Source organism: Xenopus laevis, chromosome 4S (genome assembly GCF_017654675.1).
Source record: "Xenopus laevis strain J_2021 chromosome 4S, Xenopus_laevis_v10.1, whole genome shotgun sequence".
NCBI lineage: Eukaryota > Metazoa > Chordata > Amphibia > Anura > Pipidae > Xenopus > Xenopus laevis.
Window position 1 is genome coordinate 63,520,193 of NC_054378.1, and position 19,999 is coordinate 63,540,191.

General features: G+C 36.3%; 1 protein-coding gene across 6 annotated transcripts in view; it reads right to left on the bottom strand.

The window, feature by feature from the left end:
• Positions 1–19,999, bottom strand: part of LOC108715516 (leucine-rich repeat-containing protein 7) — a 197,217-nt gene that overhangs the window by 42,496 nt on the left and 134,722 nt on the right. For 5 of the 6 annotated variants that reach the window (XM_041561336.1, XM_041561335.1, XM_041561334.1 and 2 more), the window contains 5 exons: positions 18,246–18,375; positions 13,258–13,373; positions 7,246–7,315; positions 6,321–6,420; positions 4,578–4,699 (listed from right to left, as the gene is read on the bottom strand). In XM_041561336.1, the coding sequence (XP_041417270.1) occupies positions 4,578–4,699; positions 6,321–6,420; positions 7,246–7,315; positions 13,258–13,373; positions 18,246–18,375 (538 nt within the window). Of the gene's footprint in view, positions 1–4,577; positions 4,700–6,320; positions 6,421–7,245; positions 7,316–13,257; positions 13,374–18,245; positions 18,376–19,999 lie in introns of those variants that run through there. The other variant, XM_041561340.1, reaches the window with a different exon arrangement.

A 19,999-nucleotide genomic window follows, 5' to 3' on the forward strand; every position in this document is an offset into this window, starting at 1 on the left:
CTACACTTGTTACATTTTCTATTGACCTTAATCCTTCTGCTCATTTTGACAAAGCTGACACTGCACATTTTATCCCTGTACAATATCTCTGACCATATTTTATGTTGCTGAAAATTCTCTCTCTACACTGCATATTTTTTCTGTTTTTTTCATCAATGAATTATTTTAAAGGCAAAGTAAATCCTCAGATAAAATGATGTGTGCATACATTTCTTCCTTAAGCACGTTTGTAATTCATTTTCATTTTTTAAATAAAAGCATTGTACAGTATTTCCTCTTCCAGCTCAATAACTACTGCCAGGATGGCAGCACAGAGGTTAATTCACTGTTCAAGTGGCTTCACCAATTAGGTAGCTCACTGCACAGAAAGCTTTCTATGTTAGCTTATTGCTAACTGTGCCAAGCTCAGAACACAGAGCAGCTTCCATCAGTCTAGCAGTCTGTATTACAGACAAAAACCCAAGTTTGCTGCCAATTTGGGTAATGTCAGTGATCTAATGATAGCCAGTATTATCAGTGTGATACAGCTTCTTCTCATCTCCTTTGTTGATTGTCTTTGTATTATCACAAATAGAAGATCCATTTTCAATGAATAACTCATCTTACAAAAACAAAAATCATTTTCAAATAATAATTCCTCTTTCTTCATTCTGTTGTGCACAAGTAAACATATACTTTTTCTTTTATAAATCAAAGTTTAAAAAGTCTTCTGACTTGACATTACTTTGGATTCTGCCTTTTATGTTTTACATACCCTTTAAATATTTTCTCTGCAAAGCCATTTATACATGAAGTGGTAAAGACATAACTTTATTGCAGCCTTCTGAATATTTATTAAAGATAAGTAAACCTGTTTTATATGGATCATGTAGGCTTACCCCATCCTTAGCTTTTCTCTTCCATCTTTCTTCTTTCATTCAATAATATCCACTTTTTGCAACTAAAACTTTGTTTTCCTCTCCTCTTCTGTGTTCTCATTTTCCTCAGCACTGTATAGTATCCTTACCCTATACCCAGTCTTCCACATCTCACATCATCACAAAATGCCCTCATCCTTCATTATTCCACATATTCTAAGCACACTGTTCCCATCCTTCACCATTCCTATCCATAACTATATATTATAACTAACATATATACTCATATAAATCATGTTGTCACGGTTTTATTTCAGTATTTTTGCTTGTACAAAGAGCACTAATTATCTGCACTAATAATATCATAAGTTCAACATAAAGACTTCAGACGACTGACAGGAAGCCAGATTTTATTTCATTTTAAACACAACCTTTCCCACATGGACATGCCATTCTTTCCCTGCAATAATAAAACCACATCCTGAGCTTTGTGGGTGCAGGGAAACATTTCATTATTTGTCATTACAGCAATTCACAAAGCAGCATAACTGCCAGCTATATCCTTTAAAAGAGCACGCACAGCTTGATCTTAGCAGCCATTTCCTGCAAAGAAAAACTATTTAGAAATTGAATTATTCGATTTATGTTGTGAGATGGCTTATAAAGTACATTTAATACATGGTCAAAAAACATATTCTGAGACAGCATGCTTATGTAAAACAGTTACTGTGTTGTGCACTGATGCCTTATCAAAGGTAGGCTTAAATTCTACTTGTGGCCTTAGTGAGTTCAGCACTTCAGGGGCGCTGGCTCATCCATAATGATTAAAGACAACATATTGGTGTGCCATAAATGCATTCTTCTTCTTCAAAAAGTTGTCATGCTGAAACTCAAGGAGCCCATGGGTTCTCCTCCCAATGACAACTTTTGTATAACTTACTTGTGGCTTTAGACAAATAATTGTTTTCTCTGGCAACGACTGGATTAATTGGTGGCCAAAGAACTCTGTGTACATACATATAATTTAATACATATAAATATGAGAAATATGTATTTAATATAAATGTAATATTAAGAGCATGATAAAAAGTCACTCACACTCCAGCAGTCCCCAGAATCCCAGTATAATAGCAGGTCCCCACTAAGTACCATTAACTACATCAATAGGAACACAAGTTACCATCCACGTTGGCAAACTGCATACAAATTGTGCCAAATGCTTTTGTCTTTAAATTTTGCTGTGTCAATAACTAAATCCAAATGGTGTATTTAATATCCAAATGTTCCAACCATTAGGCCCCTTTAGTCAACTCAAATTAATAATACTTATTATTAAATGACTTATACACACTATGGAAGCATATGTTTGTGGGGGACAGAAGAGCAAATCCTTAATAAAGTGAATATTTCTCTGGATTTTCCCATTCTGTGGCATGTATGTACATTTAATAATGCATTAACTTTACCTGGCCTTAAGTCTGTGTGTATCGGGGGAATAAAGCATGAGCCATAAAATTATATATGTAGAAAAAATTTAAAGCAAGCCAAATAAAGAAAACGGACAATGTAATACTACTTTCCCAGCTGACTAAAATGAGGGGTCTTTTTTCTGGAGAATGCTTTTAAAGCATCCTCCAGCTGAAATAAGTAACCGTGGCCATGGGCAATTACTAATTTTCCTATGTATTAAATTGTTCCTGGTTGGAATGTGATGCTCATTGCAAAGGAACATTTTTCAATTCTTTTTGAACAGTGTCAATGCTCACTTGCATTTCAGCACACTTGCTCTTATAAATGAGCACTATAGTGTGCATTTATAAAGCCAGTAAATCTAGGTACAAATTGCATTTAATTTGCCATCTAATGATATAATAGTTGGGTTACTGAATTTATTAAACTGTGAGTTGTATAACAAAAACTTCAACAATAAATTAAAAATCTGCAAATTGTCTATAGTACATCCTGCTTATGGTTAAATGTACAAAATTTAGAGCAAATTTAGATATAAATTAGCAGCACCCTCATTCACTGACTAATTAGCTAGGAAGTTGGAATGGGTGGAAGTCAGAACACAAAGAGCCAGCAGCATCCCAAATTATTGAATTAAATCATTTTAATGTGGAAAAGGGGCCCAGGGGCATATCTAGAGACCCATATAGCCTGGTATTAGATTAAAATGGTTTACATTTAGCTTTGTAAATGTAGAGTCAATGGGGCTCCTGTAGCACACATTGAAAAGCCACAATAACCTTGTACAGGTATGGGATCCGTTATCCGGAAACCCGTTATCCAGAAAGGTCTGAATTACGGCCCCCCGAACATTCTGGATAACCGGTCCCATACCTGTAGTTAAAACCAGACCCAAGGGTGTACAAATATAGTATAAATGGTGTACAGCCACAGTGCCCACAATTTTCCACCAGCACTAACAGAGACACTATAATGTCCTAGATACACAAATACAGAGCCTATTGCAAATTCTACCAATAATTACACAGACCCTATAGTGTTTTTGTAATATAAATGTTATGCCTTCAGTACCTCAGTAGTACAAATGCAGATGTAGGGAATATTGTCCTATCAATGCAGTATCCAGTATGTACATCACTCAACTGTTCTTTACTTGTTAACACAATTTTCTCTTATATTTCACTGTGTCTTATTTCTTCCCTCCCATGGTTTCCCACGTTTTTAAAAAGGAACTAAATTTCCCCAAACAAATTAAAAGTGAGTATTTTTGAAATGTACATGATTTTTTATTTTACACTGCTAAAAGCATGAATTTGCAATAGGAGCAACCTCTGCTGTTCAGTGTGTTTCTCCATCAACCAAATGAGTCTTATGTTTCTGATACAGTATCTCCTGATGTTTTTCTGTTCATTCCTCTCACACTGTCAGGCTGCTAGATTTGTTAGCCTGTAGGTATTTTCAACATTATTCTCCCCAATACTTACTTGACTGCAAGTGTTTCTGGCAAATGCTTTACAGTCACCTTCTGTCTCTCCATGCCATCATTTATCCTTTGTTTTTAGCTAGCTCCCTGACCCAATTGCCTTTTGTCTCCCTATTAGTTATTGGTGTAAGACATATTTTCTTTAAATGTTCCCGTTCCATAATTTTTTTTTATTCATTCTTAGTTTAAGAACCCCTAATGTGACCTTCAGACATTTTTTTGTTTCCCAAATTTTTAAATCTCACAAAAAAACTACCCCACTGCCTCTATCTTTCTGACATCTTTACATATCTTTATGGGCTGGGTTAACCTCACCCATTGGTCTGCCACTCATGTCCAATGCCTTTCTAAAAATGGGGTGTAACAGAGGCAGTTCTCTTCCCTCAAGATGACTGCTCCTTTAGAGTTGAATTACAATTTCCTCCCGTTCTGTGTCTTTTATGCTCCAATGCAGTAAGCATTGCCATAGCAAATGTGTCATGCATTCCAAGTTGTTACCATCAGTTTGATTATGTTGTTTATGTGACTGATAAAATATTCCTAATTTCTGCAATTTACAATTTTTTTGTTCACCTGGGATAAACCTTGACCTGTTTGCTTTCATTTTTTGGAAATAATGAGAGATAACAGTTTAATGGTTGCTACAAATTGCTAGACTTTGTGCTACATAACCACCTATTTATTGTTAACAATTGTGTATGCGAGATCTATACAGCTGTTCCAAACATATTACAGTGAAGCATGAATTTACTGAACCTGAGGCTTACTTTAAGTTTTCCTGGGGCTTCTTCTTCTTTCTTTTCTTCAAAATCAAACGCCACTGTCATCCGTTGCTGCCGCTGTTCCTCCCAAAGTGTGGGATTGAAACTGTCGCTGTCAGACTGGAAATCTACATTATAAGAGATTGTCACAAAATCACTAAGATCCTTCTCAAATTAAAGACAAAGAAAGTAAGAATTAAGGAAAAAGCTATCAAATTTGGCATTCCTTTCAATTATGTTATTTACCTACTAGTTAAAATGATGTTGCTATCTGTTCAATAAAATGGCTAATTTGGCATGACACATGATAGATGTAAGGATCTGTTTCCATGTAATCCATTTGGCCATTGACTACTTATATATGCTCAAGCCATCGTTGAATATAAACCCTTTACAGAAAAATCTTCTTGGTTTTGGACAAATTTAAATAGGAAGTTGCTTGTTCCAAGGCCAGCAAACTGACATAACTCAGGCCATTCTGCTTATATACAGTTTTACATTTAATCAACAAAAATGTCTGAAAAACCCCTAATAAAAAATTTCAGTTCAGTCATTACTGACTTTAGAGATCCTGTATTACAGTACATAAATACTTATTTTAATTTTTTTAGGCAAAAGTATGACCTGGTATAAACAAAGTCTTTATATAAATATATATGTTATTATTATCTCTTTTTATATTATGATTATATTATAATTTTAATAATATATTTATTAATTTAAAAGCACAAAATGCTAAATGAAAAGCAGTGCTGATCACTTTTTAAATATAATCTTTGATATTTCTGATGCTTTTCAGATAAACCAAAAGGTAGGTCCCATGCCCATTAAGCAGACAATTTATTTTTGATAAAGAACTCTTAGAGGATGCAAACTAAGTTGTTAAGCATTATATATAAAGCTCATTAGCAGGTTTCGGTTTGAGAAAATGTTTCAGAGTCTGTATAAACAATGTATAGTGCAACGTGTTCTGTTTTCTGGCTGCTAATCTGCAGACATGACAAATTCACATTAGTTACAGTCATTATGCATACATTTAATAATATTTCCAAACCTCTCCTAATGGTATTAATAAAAAAAATGTTGTTTGAAAACAGTTGCATACCAAACTGAAAACAACCAATAACAAATCTAATTTCTGATTGGCTGCTATGGGCAACACCACCCATGTGGTGTTTGTTTCCAATGTTAATAAATAAGCCCCAAAGAGTCTGTTATTTTCAGGATAGCTTTGTTCACGTGAACCATGCCCTGATCAAAAGAAATATGTGAGAACTGTAAAGGTCTATAAATCTGGAAAAGAGTATTTTTACCCAGTTTATCAGTCTACAATAGTAATGTTGCTACCTAATGCAATAAAGAAGTAGAGTAATAACAGCAATAACAGCACAGCACTTGCAGAATACCTGAAAAAAACTGTTGACGCAAAAATAAATGCTGTTTCTCTGTTTTGTAACAAATGTTCTGATATTCCTTCTAATTACTGTGTAAAAATGTTTTACAGAGATTATTGCTGCTAAAGGAAGTTAAGCTAGCTACTAAATTCCACACAGTGTTATAACTAGAGTGCACCGGGCACCCCTGCAGAAAAAAAACTTCAGAGGGCCTGGTGCATTGCAATCTCCAACAGTCAACTTCATGCCCCACACGCCTACTACAAACCCCATGTGATAAAATGAGACATGGAAAAGAAATCTTTAAAGTCATAAATACAATAAGGGACAGATATATGACATTTGGCTTTTTTACCTTCATCACCACGTGGTTGTTGGGGGAACATGTAATTTGTTAATACCCTCTGTTTTGTATCTGGGTGAGCTTCGGTTTGAAGAGGAATGAGTGCTTTGGACTGTAAAAAACAAAGTGCAGTTGCAGTGTAATTTATCTTTCAATATTGGAGCCAAACACAATAAATTATCTTATGCACCTCTTTCACCAACTACAAAGTTAAGCAAAGAATAGGTAATATATAATCAAAATAATGGAGGAACGTATAATTATTGTATAGCATATGTTTTTATTTCTAAGCGATCCATTAAAGGCCTAAAAGATGTGCCATGGCTTTGAGGTTTTGTTATGTACTGCTATTTTCTTACGAAAAAGGTTTATGTGGTTTAGTATTAATGCAGGGAAATGGAACAGAAAAAGTTTAATGGCTTATGCCAGGTTTGTGCTCTGTCCAAGTGTCTTTTTTGCCCCCCAGTCCATGTGAATTTGACAAAAATCATGAACTTCAGATTCGTAAGTTTGTTAATTACAATATATTTAAAGCTTACATTATTCAGACTTGGACAAAGGATCTTTTCCTAATGAAGAAAACAATGCCTTAATGTTCCTAATCAACCCCACTTGGCCACTCGCAACACATTTTCTTACCTGAACTTGTGAGTTAGCGAAGTGTTGGAACTAAGGGGAAGCAGGCAGAAGTGGTATGTTCCTAGTACCCCCTCACAATAGCACCCTTGAGGTCATCCTACCCCTAGTTCTGGCCATGGCCATCAACATGTATTTATACTGACAAATGTATTTATGCTGATTAATATTAATTACACTGTACTATTATATTATTAAAGACAAAGACTAAATTAGTCAGATATGAATATTTGCTAATATAGAGCCATAGCCATATAATTGCCTATAGTGATCTCAGTTATATATATTTGTAAGCTATTACCTGATTGTCAGAAAGCCACAGAGCAGCAAGTTCTTTAAGTTTAGTGAAACTGAATGGCAAATTCTTCAACCTGCAAATGAATGCCATAATATGTTACTCGCATAATTCAGAACATTTTATGTGCAGAAAAAAGTCTGCATTTTATACAGAATAATTTACTGTTATACCAAAACCCTACAGATGTACTGAATTCCACAGGGAAAAAACTTTCAGTTTTAGAACAGGTTATATTTAGTGATGGGCAAATTTATTTGCCAGGCATGGATTTGTGGCAAATTTCCGCATTTCCGCAAATGTTTTTGCCAACCTGTGGTGAAAATTTGCCACGGGAAAATTCGCTGCAACAAAAAAAATTGCCGCCAGTCAAAATTGGTGCGTGCATAAAATTTGTTGCACCAAAATTATTCAGACACCCATTGACTTTAATGCATTAAATACGTATAATAAAAAACCCTCCAGTAATGACACACAAAGCAGAGAGTTGCAGTTCAAACACGTTCTCTTTATTGTCATGGCCTTTAGTTAAGCAGCAGCACATTCACAGTGCTCAATCTCCCAGCTTTCCATATGACACTTCCCGTAACTGCACACTGCCGGGGGGCTGAGGGGGACACAAACTCGCAGGCACCCCTCTTGGATCCTGACTGGCTCACTCTCCGGACCTAGCCTTTCCTCTTATGCCCTGGCTTGGGAGATCCCCACTGAGAACACTATGCCCACTCACTCCTTGTTGGGGCCATAGCTGCCCATGCTAGTTACCTTGCTCTCTTACACTTTCTAGAGCAGGGATTCCCAACCTTTTTCATTCAGATGTAAAAACAGTTGGGGAGCAACACAAGCATGAAAATGTTCCTGGGTGGTGCCAAATAAGGCATGTGATTGGCTATTGGTAGTGCCTATGTGGATTGTCAGCCTACAAGAGGTTCTGTTTTGCAGTACATATGGTTTTTATGCAACCAAAACTTGCCTCCAAGCCTGGAATTGAAAAATAATCACCTGCTTTGAGGCCACTGGGAGCAACATCCAAGGGGCTGGGGAGCAACATGTTGCTCCCGAGCTACTGGTTGGGGATCACTGTTCTAGAGTGTACTATTACACCACTAGGCCTCACACTATCTAGGCTTGGTACCTCTTGCAGGAGATGACTCTACTGCAGAGCCCACTGCTCATCTTTCTTCCCATGATGCATCTCTGTTTCACTTCCTGGAATCTTCCCTTTTATAACTTGATATTCTCCACCCTCTGGGGACATTCCCTTACTACTGTTATCTTCTGGCACCCCTTAGTGGCCAACCTGAAGATATATGTATTAACCATTTATTACACATTTGTATTATACATTTAACATTTCACCCTATTACATGGTAATGTGGAATGTGACATCAGCACCATGCAATTGTATCAGCGCTGATGTCTCCAGCATGAGTTTGTATCAGCACTGGCATGAAGGTGACAGAACAATGATGTCAGAGATTCAGAGGTGGTGGGAAGAGACACATGGTGCTATAATGTATTTACATATAACATGAATCATTTTTTGCATACTCAGGGGTCTTTAAAAAAAAAAGCAAAGATCTTTTTGGACCTCTTATTCTCTAAAGTATTCCTTAAGCGCCAAGGCACTTAACTCTTCATGAGTGTGCCACTATATCCTCCACATTCTGCACAGAATGCTATATAGCAACCTTCTGCTTAAGAAACTCTTTCCCCTAAGCAAAATAAACACCACTTACTCCTGATAGTTTTCCTTTCAGTATAACAGTACAGCTAATTTCTCAAGGGAAAGTTGTATTGTATTTAGGGGGATGGGAGACTAAATTGCGATACTGGGTGGAAAGGTGCTCAGTTTCTGCATCAGTTTCCATGGTAATGGACTGAAAAGCTCATGCAGAAACTGCAGATGCTTCCAACCCACGCTATCCTATTCCTTCATACAGGAAGAAAAGCTGCAAAACCAGTGAAGGTTGAAACAAGGTGCCAGTATGATTAGATATGGTGCACAAAAGAGGATAACTACCAGTGAGCAATATCAACTGGCTGTAAAATAAAAGAAAGGTTCAACTTTAAGTTAACCTTTACCATGCTGGAGATGGAAATAACATAAGCCAAAGCTTTCTGCTTTTTGTGGGGGAAGGGACGGGAAACCTGGAGCTGATTTTTTTTACCTTTTTATTCTATTACGCTCCAAATGTTAAAATGCCACCTGACTGTTAGGTTCTGTGCCACAACAATGATTATCAGGCTATTTGTATTGCTATCATTATTTTTATTGCTCCTCTTTCTATTCATGTCCTCTTCCATTCATATTGGCATGTGATGTTGAAACACATGCCTGATTTCAAGGGTTAGCGTGCCTAGCAAATAAATAGTGATGGGCAAATAAATTCACCAGGCATGGATTTGCAGCGAATTTCCACGTTTTACCACCAGCGAATAAATTCGCAAAACTGCAGTGAAAATAATCTGCCATGATGCAGTAAATTCACAGATTTTGCAGTAAATTCACAGATTTTGCAGTAAATTCACAAATTTTGCGGTAAATTCACAAATTTTTCGGCAAAGCAAACCGCCACAGATTCGCCCATCACTATAAATAAATTTAAATTAAACAGAGACCTTAAAAAAGTAATACAAAATAGTACCTGATGCAAAATGTCAGAATGGAATTTCCTGTCCCTACAGTCGTATTTCTTAAAGGATAAGTAAATTTTAAAAAGAAGTGGATGTTAAAGGGGAACTATTGTGAAAATGAAAATGTAATATTGGCTTCCTCGTACTGAAGTCTGAAACTTTCTAAATACAATCAATTAAAAAATTTGCATTGTTTCTGAAATAATCACATTTATATTCACTATCCCTCTCTCAGCATCTGTTTCTCTTGATCCTCTCTTCATGCAGCAGTTGAGTGTCATTGACAGTTAGATCCAATATACTGTATCTTATAGGGGGGTTCCTTTCCTACCAGATGAATTAGAGCTCATTCAAATAACTTATTCCAGTACAAACAAAATCTAAAACTAGGCAAAAGGAGCCCCCCTATAAGATATACTGAATCTGTTAATGAATATCTGACACCCAACTGCTGCATGAAGACAGAATGAAGAGAAACAGATGCTGAAAGAGGGATAGTAAAGATTAACTTGATTATTTTAGAAACAATGCAAAATTTTTAATTGACTGTATTTAGAAACACCGTCGGACTGCCGCAGCCTCAGGGGCCACCCAGCCATAAAGTAATCTGCTATTAAACCACCTTTGCCGCACGTGCGCTCATGTGCATACATTTGGCTGACGCGACCGGGGTCCAGGAGGCAAGGCGGAAGTGCAGCGAGCCTGTGCCGGCCAGTGGGCACCGCGTGTGCGCCCATCAATACCTTCTGCTGGTGCATCCAGGATGTAAGGAGGTAGTGCAGGGAGCGGTCTGGGCCAGCGGGGCCCAAAAGAGCCGGGGCCCACCAGGTTTTTTCCTGGTGTCCCACCGGCCTAGTCCGACCCTGTTTAGAAAGTTTCATAATTCAGTATGCTACAGCTTATATTACATTTACATTTTTTCGCGATAGTTCCCTTTAAATTTATGAAGGTGATATGCTTCGTACTTTTGCAATGTACATTCATTATTTATTTATTTTTAATTCCAAGATACTAAAGGATACATGTACTGTTAACATGAATGAATTTTGTAACAACAGCAACACCTGCTGGTCATTTTCCAACCGGTCTGACCACCAAGCAATCCGAATTAAAATGTACTCCAACTCAGAAGTCAATAGCAGATGTCTCGTTGACATTTTGAAGATATCCTGATCTGTGCTGGGTTTTTTTTCAATAATCCGAAGATTTTGTGGTTTTGAGCACATAATCCCAAAAAGTTATAATTTTCAGCAACAAAAAATTTTACTATTCAGATTTTTTCACGATTTTATCGAGTTTTTTCCCGCACACGAAATTTTCGTAAACATTTATTGATAAATAGTGGGGGGAAGTCTATGGGGATTTGGTCAGATTGGTTTTCAGAAAATAGTGAAAACATTTTGGATTTTGATAAATAACCCCTTAATTAAAATTTTTCCAAGTAACAGTGGCCAAGGTACAATAGAAGTCAATGGGAACTGCGCTGATCCTATTAGACCTTTTTTTAACCATTCAGACTTTTAGAAGTTTTCAGAAGTTTTAGAGATATTTGTATTTTTTAGCGCATACTGTTATTTCATACTTTTTATGCCTTTATACTTTTAATAACTTTAATGGCATTCACAATTTTAGAGATATAGGGGGAATGTAATAATAGTTGCAAAGAGAAAAACTATTGTAATATTCTTCGTTAAATGGTTATTGCAGTGCAAATTATAATTGCACCCTTTTAAGATGTGCTAGAAGGTGCTGTAATCTTTTGGAGCAAACAAAACTTTTTCAGTAAGAACTTTTATTACATTCACTGCTGCCTGGCGCAAACGAAAAATTCACAAACATTCTTCCACTGTCAAAAATTAGTTCCACAAAGGCATACATCCCCTTACCGACTTTAATTACATTCCCCCAATAGAATTTAATTGTGGTCGCAAAATCTTTGATAACCTCTAAAATTCTACCTTTAATAAAAAAGCCTCTACATGTGGTAAATCTTCAAAATATAAATAAAAATATATAATATAATATCAATGTATTGTGAGGATTATTAAAACACTGGACAAGATAATATTTCATGAGAAAAACATATCTTTTCCAAATTTCAAAATGTGCACTTAACTTATATTGCATTCTCCTAGGATAAACCACAAGATTAGATTTTCTCATCAAACTGACTCTGGTCCATTATTTGTGATTTATTTTACTAAATGATTTTGAACCAATAAATAGTTGTGCTTATGTTTGCTTCCTTTGCTAGGAGAGTATAATCACACAAAAAAGCTTATAAACTTATAAACACAGCTCTGTCGAATCACTTTTATGTTTAGCTTGCTGCGCTAAATGTATGATCCTCTATTATTTCAATTAATGACAGTTTGCATGGCTTCATAAGTGCCACGGTCGGCACCCAACACCAGAAAAAATGCCAAGCACCCTGGTCTCGTGCTTCACCTGTAGTGTGACCGCCTTTTGCCTCGGGAGGAGCCCTCAGCTACTTGGATGCCACCAGGACTTAAACTTGAGGTGCAAGGCTAGAGGTTCTGGATAAGCAGAGGGGCACGACTGTTAGCAAAGTCTTTGGGCAGAAGGTCGTGGTACAAGGTGTTAAGCGGAATCGTAGTCGGAACTGGCCGGGTCGAGGCAGGCAGAAAGTGAGCATAAACAAATCAGGCCGGGTCTGGGCAGGCAGAGTTCAAAGCGAGGTCAGGCAGGCAAGGGTCAAAACCGGGAGATCAATCAGAAGGATATAGCAGAAGAGGTAGTCGAAATTCAGGCAATGGATCAGGATACAGAGGTCAGAATCGTCAGGAACAGCAGGGGTCACAACAGATAATCAGAATCAAGCTCAGAATCAAAATAGCAAAAGCTACAGGTACCAGGAACAAACCTATAATGGGCAATGACAATCTGTATAATGGGCCTTTAAATTTTCAAATTTCACGCCATTGCGCGCTGACGTCATCACGCCAGTGCCCATGCGCCAATTGATACAGCAGAGGCTCACCGAGCGCGCCCTTAACAATCCGGCGCAGGAGGAAGCAGATGCGGCGGGCGTCCCAGCCGAGGGGGCGGCAGGCGACCACCAGGGTAAGCCCTTACAATAAGATTCAAATTAAGTTCTCCTTAAATTTCTTAAACTTTACATTTTTAATCACATATGTTACTTAACATTTCCTACAACATTTTGAATGATTGCTTATTAATTTACCAGGGATGTCATTAATATACAAGCAGTTACAAAGGTGTTTGGATCAGTTTTGTACTAACAGTTAAACCTGAGTCATAAATGAAAGGTTCCCTTTGCTGCCCTTCATAGGTGCAGTATAGGGCACTGTAAACAGTCAATTGCTTATCACTGCATTGAAGCCCAGTAATTTTTTATACCTGTTATCGCTCAAGTTTAACACTCTTAATTTTTGCATCTGTCCAATATCTTCAGGAAGAAACTCCAGCTTATTAGTACGAAGTGACATTACTGTGACATTCTTGCAGTTCCCAATCTGAAAAAGCAGAAAAAAAGAATTTTGAATCCTTATGCATCATTCTGCAGATTCCATAAAAGAGTATCAGACCATTAGCAGAACATCCATTTCTCTCTATATTAGGATCACAATATATCATAAGCAGCACATTTTGTGTCCTAGAGTAACGAGTAGGACATTTATGGCTTAATACAGATATAACAAATGGCCCCAGCTATTAGAACCCTTAATAAATCAATAGCTTAAAATAGTTGGGCAGCTATTTAGAAATCTTATTTTCTATATAAATTTTGTATTTATAACATTTTATAACATGAACATGTTTTGGAAGTTATGCTGTTACCAAAAGGTCAACCATGAGCACACCTCCCCTAAGTTACCAAAGAAGGAGTTGTGTTCTTAAATTGTATGGGTGGGTTTGTTGTGAGCTGATTGGACAAATGTTTCAACTAACAGAAAATAGATTTTCATGCTGCAGTATGTAAACAATATAACATTTCTGTATAATAATAAGAATAGTTTTCAGTAATGTGTCTGTTATAGAACGAAAAGAGGAATTGAGATTTTGAAATAAGAAAACAAGTTGTGCTGAAATGTTTTATTTGAATAAAATTTTTATTGGTGGGTTTTTTGTGAACTAAAGCAAGTGTGTATGTACCAGTTTTGTATAGCTACAAGTAAGTAGCTGTTGATCAGTGGATACCAGCATACACAGTAATTGCAAACGTTTCTGAATATTCAGAATTATTGATATTTCAAGAGTATTGAAATATTCTTCCATCTTGTCATTGTGTTGAATAATAAATCTACTAGTCACATGGGACAGTTTTTGATATATGTACAGAATTAATATGGGACCCCTTAAAGGAAAACTATACCCCCAAAATGAATACTTAAGCAACAGATAGTTTATATCAAATTGAATGACATAGTAAAGAATCTTACCAAACTGGAATATATATTTACATAAATATTGCCCTTTTACATCTCTTGCCTTGAACCACCATTTCGTGACTCTATCTGTGCTGCCTCAGAGATCACCTGACCAGAAATACTACAACACTAACTGTAACAGGAAGAAGTGAGGAAGCAAAAGGCAGAACTCTGTCTGTTAATTGGCTCATGTGACCTTACATGTGGGTTGTATGTGTGCACAGTGAATCTTACGATCTCTGGGGGCGGCCCTTATTTTTTAAAATGGCAATTTTCTATTTATGATTACCCAATGGCACATACTACTAAAAAAATATATTATTATGATAATGGTTAATTTACATGAAGCAGGGTTTTACACATGAGCTGTTTTACTCAGTATCTTTAAATAGAGACCTACATTGTTTGGGGGGTGTAGTTTTCCTTTAAATATACAAATAATCATCACACCCTTGTTCAATAGTATTTTTGTATTTTTTGATAGTCAGGTGAAATTCTTCACACCTAGATACCAAAGCCCAAATTCAAGAAGGGGGTGTTGATAGGGATGTGGAGGTGTGCCTAAGTGACCTTAAATTAAAATATTTTGTGTATTTCCTTAAAATTTTTATTAACCGATTAATTCAGTCAGTCGTGGCTTGAGATATTGTTGAGCTTCCTTGTTAAATGTTCTTGATTTTTTGTGCAGTTCAGATATCCCAAATAGTTAAGAAATGCAGTAGCTCCTTCTATTCTGGGTGCATACAACCTCCATATTAATAAGGAAGTTTAACAAACACTCTACCTGTCTGAAAAATGATTTTTAATTTTTGTTATTCTACACAAATTTTAGACTAAGACTGAGTGAGTAAGACTTCAAATGGTATCTTTATAAAGATAAAGGGTCACTTGACTGTTTTATGAAAACAGTCTTGTTGATTCTAGTATGATAGTCAAAGAATTAACTTTCTGAAATATTCTTAAAGGAGTACAAAAGGGTTCAGCACTGGGGGGTTGTTAGCCTCCCCAAGTGATTATAATCATTTACCCGATATCCCAGGTTAGCAGAAAACCACTGGCCTAGGGTTCTTCTTAGCGAGCACCATGTAGTAATCTTCTTCCTGTATCCCTGTATATTCTTTCTTCGTGTGGGTGCACATGCACAGTAGAGTGAAAAGCTGACCTTAAACATACTGTGCATGCAATCTTCCCTGGCCAGTGAAGAAAGAAGTAGGGAAAAAGATGTCTCTGTGGTGCTTGCTAAGTTTTCTGCTAAAAGAGCACTGGCCCAATGCACCCCTCCAGTATGTGGAGTCTGAAAAGTTAAGAATGAAGAATATAGTTCTTGGCTTATAAATAAAACAACCACTAATTGGCCACTTTATTGTATTTATGTATCTGTTATTAATATATGGTTGTTTCCATATTTCTAAATTAGAGGAATCAATTTATTATAAGCAATAATTATTCTTATTTAAACTAAAATGGATTTAAAGTGATTACACTGGCCTATATCCTACATAGCCTATAGAGAGGGGAGTCTAAGCAACAAACAAATACTTAGCAGCATTGTGTTTGAATTTGCACAAGAGGTTGGTATGTGTTGATTCCCTTTCAATTGAGTAGAATAATATTGGAGGCACTAGGCTTTGCTAGGATCTAGCCCTGTTTGTTCACAAACTGAAACACTTGACTCCTTCAACTTCTAGACCTTTTCAGTCAAAAATGGGGAAATCAGTATTTAGGGTATGCCTTAATGTCTCGAAGACTAGACCTTTTGTGAAAGTTTAGTAAGTAGATGACCACAATCTTGTTATCAAAGTTATCAAATTTTGAACTGGAGAATTCAGAATTATTTCGGGAAGTTTTACCTGAACCCCTATTATCAACGCTATGCTGTGAGGAACATTTTCAGGAATATACAGTATGTTTTTGACACATTTATGAGAGGTTACCAGAGTAAATTCATCATATTTGACTGCTCTGCGCAGTTGAAAAACATAATTAAATCCCCAGTTTTTTTCCAGATTTGTTGCAGTGTGAAAGAGAATTTGTTAACTATGAAAGCACTGTTTTTCTTTTAAAAGAGCAGTATGCATCATTAACATTTGACTGATACATCAGCCCTATAGCCTTCAGCTACAGTACATGGGTTCTGCCAAGTTTTTAAAAGCAAGACATTCCCAGAGCACCTATTCTAGTACATTCTAGTAGGCAAAAGCACCGAATATACACAGAATAAAAGTTGGGAGACAGCTTAATACAACTTGAGCAATCAACAATATGGCTCTGACATCTGAGTGACATAACGATTTAAAGGCCAACTTTTTGTCAGGTTGGAAAGTCTATAATAAGGGGAAAAAGTTCCAAGTAAAGCTATGCCAGCTATGTTAAGAATAACAGTTAATTAGCAAGTTTGTGAAAGAAGCAATGAACAAATATATGGGTTGCTTAACAGTTCTAAAATGTTATGAGCATGTGTCATTGAAAAGAAATTAACAATGTGCTTTTTGCAAGATGTAGGATCTCAGTTCGAATTCAACAATGATGAAGTATGTTCTTGAGAGGAAGAGCTGATTTATGAGGTTAGATAAGGAAGATGACAATAGAGAAAAGGGGTGCAGGAATCAGGCATTCACAGGCAATAGTCAAACACAAAAATATCCCAGTGGCTTTAATGACTCTTTCAGAAATGTTTTGATAGATTGCTGGGTAGCAGAATGAGCAATACATCAGACTGATAAATCGCTCACATTTACAAAGCCAATCAGTATTGCATCCCCTATGAAGTTACCTCACTTAACTCTGCTGCTAGTTATTCTCTTTGGGAGTTCTGTCATCACAATTATATCTGGACATTAACCATGTATTTCTCTGATGAATGGTACAGACACTAGCCTGAAATAATACCACCAACATATGTAACGGAATTATCAAACTCTTCATTGCAGACTGGGCAAGTGACCCTTGAAACTCATTCAAAATCTTAGAAACCTATATTATTGCTGTGATCCTAAACAGATTAACAACCTTTGTTTCTGAATTGTAATGATCATTTGTGAAGAGAAAATAAGAAACGGAATAGTTTTTTTTCTCCCAGTGTTGCTAACTTTTGTCAGTTCAGCTAGAGACAAAATACACCTCTACTACTTTGTATTTCCTGCCTGTGAGATACAGAAGAGATGCCATTGTAGAATTGCCTTACATGCTCAAGGAAAACAAAATTATTTTTAAACACTGAACAGTTTGGTAAACTTTCTTGATGGATTGTAGCTCAGATATGGCACACAGAAACTGAGAAAAGTTAGTATTACAAGAAAACATAGCATTGAAGTGTTTAAATCAGGAAATGCATTTCATTTAAACTAAACTGTGTATCCAGCCGAAAGCCATTTTATACATGGGCCTGAAATCAAAGACAAAACTCTGCCCCTGTGAAGCCCCGAGACCATTGACTGAAAAGAAACCATAGGCCAAAAAATGCATTTAGTAAACTCATAAAAAATATATTAATACAATGTTTAATAAGTGCGAGATATGTTTCTTACTTATGTCAAAATGTGTCAAAATTGCTGGCATGAAGTTTTTGTTAAACTCCAACTCACTGCATCCTCTAGCAGCAGAGGGCTAAGCTGTAATTCAACAACATCTGTAGGAATCCAGGTTAAACATTCTCTGTTTCACAGGACTCCCTTTTTTTCAACTCTTTCCCTGCATTGTCCTATTATTGTATTGTGAATTCTACCTACATATCAGTAGATCAATAGCCTCTAGTATAATAAACTAGCTGTTTTTGTCAAAATACGGTCTCCTGATTTAAAAACAGCACTGGAAAAAAGGTTTTTGAACTTCAGATACATTTTGTCTATAGCAAATCCCATTCTTCTTTGCCAACTGGATATCGTGTTGCTTAATGTGTTTTTCCATTCAAACACCCAACCACACATAAAATGCAGTCTTTTGTGTACTCATACTCACTTCCCTGGGCAACTCTGTGAGGAAATTTTCATCAACTGCTAATGTTCGGAGACTATGCAGGTATCCTATAGTGGGCGGCAAAGACTCCAGCTCGTTACAGCTGCAATCAAACTCTTCTAATAAAGATAAACTGAAATTTTAGAAGAAGACTTATTAATCAAAGCACAATTTGTAGCGTGAATTATGCAGTAAAATCTATAACACACACACACAAAGAAAACTGTACCATAAACTGTACAATACAATTTATTTGTAAACACTGATTTGCAAATCTTGCAGATATGTCAGTTTCTCGCGATAAAGCCATTATTCTTTTAGCAGCTAACTCATCAATAAAATCAATAACCAGGACAAGCAGGCAGAAAGAAACAAGGAGGTGTTTAGTATTTGCTATCATTTTAAATTTACATAAACATAAAGAGATGATTGTGCCTCCAAGTTAAGACAGGAATCACAACACACAACTATTATCTACAGCAAACAGTAGGACAAGAGGGCCAGTGATGAGGACTTTACCTGTACTGCCCATAGGAAAGCCAGCTACAAGGCTGGGAGTGGTACATACAACAACAGACACATCGGTGGAATATGCAATGAGATGAAAAGGAGTAAATTAGCCATGACATGTGCATGAAGACAAAAATAACATATATGCATTGTATTGTGTTCCTTATTACACTTACTGGAATAATATATTTATATGCCATGCTACTGAGAACATTTATTGTAACAGTCATGAAAATAAACACTATATAGCCAGAAATATGTGCACACCCCTTAATGGAATTGGCAATTTTAGCCACATGCATCATTGCTTACACCTTAGTGACTGCACTGTACAATAACTTTCCTGTCTATTCTTTCTGCTTTTTGGCAACCGTTTACGGCCCTTTCCTATTACAGCAGTCTAATAAACCCATGCTCAAAGTACAGTCTATCTAAAAATGTACTGACCACCTGTGGTAAGCAATTGGAGCTCCAAGTGCAACTGTGTATCAGGCCTGATCAACCAACATCAGGGCCAAACTTTTTACATATCAATAAATATATCAATAGATTTACATACACAGGGCCAGATTCAGTTCAACTTGATAAAAATATCTCATGAAAACTCATTAGAAGTCTATGGAGAAATTTGGAATTCAATTGGGAGATAAGCTTTCGATTAAATTCAGATGACCAACCCTACATATACTTTGTTTTAGCTTAAAGATGTTGGTTAGGCAAGAATACACATACATCTGGCCATATAATTGCTGGTCACAAGATTTTGCAGTAACTTTTTACTGTATATCAAGAATTTTCAGAAAGAAGCACACTCACTGTAGTGAAACTACAACTTCCAACACTCCCTCACAGCTTTTAGTTGGTTTTGGGTTTGCATTTCAGCAAATATCGAGATGACTACAGGACAGTTATCTATTTCATTTTTCGATTATTAAGCCAATTATCAAGAAAGCTCTAAAATATGGTAAAGTGTTTTCCTATAGTTTAATATTAAAACCATTTTTGACTTTTTTTGCTTTTTGTGTGTAATAAGACAGTTTGTACTTGATGTTATCTAAGCTAGCATAGTAGTATACAATGCTCCACAGTATCTATAAAAACCCCAGGTGCACAGGCATCCTGTATAAGAGACCCCATACCTCTTTAACAATATTATTGTTCATCAAAACTCAACAATAAAAATATATGCATATATTATATAGGGAATAATGTAAACCTTATTGGAAAATATAAAAAAACGAAGCAAT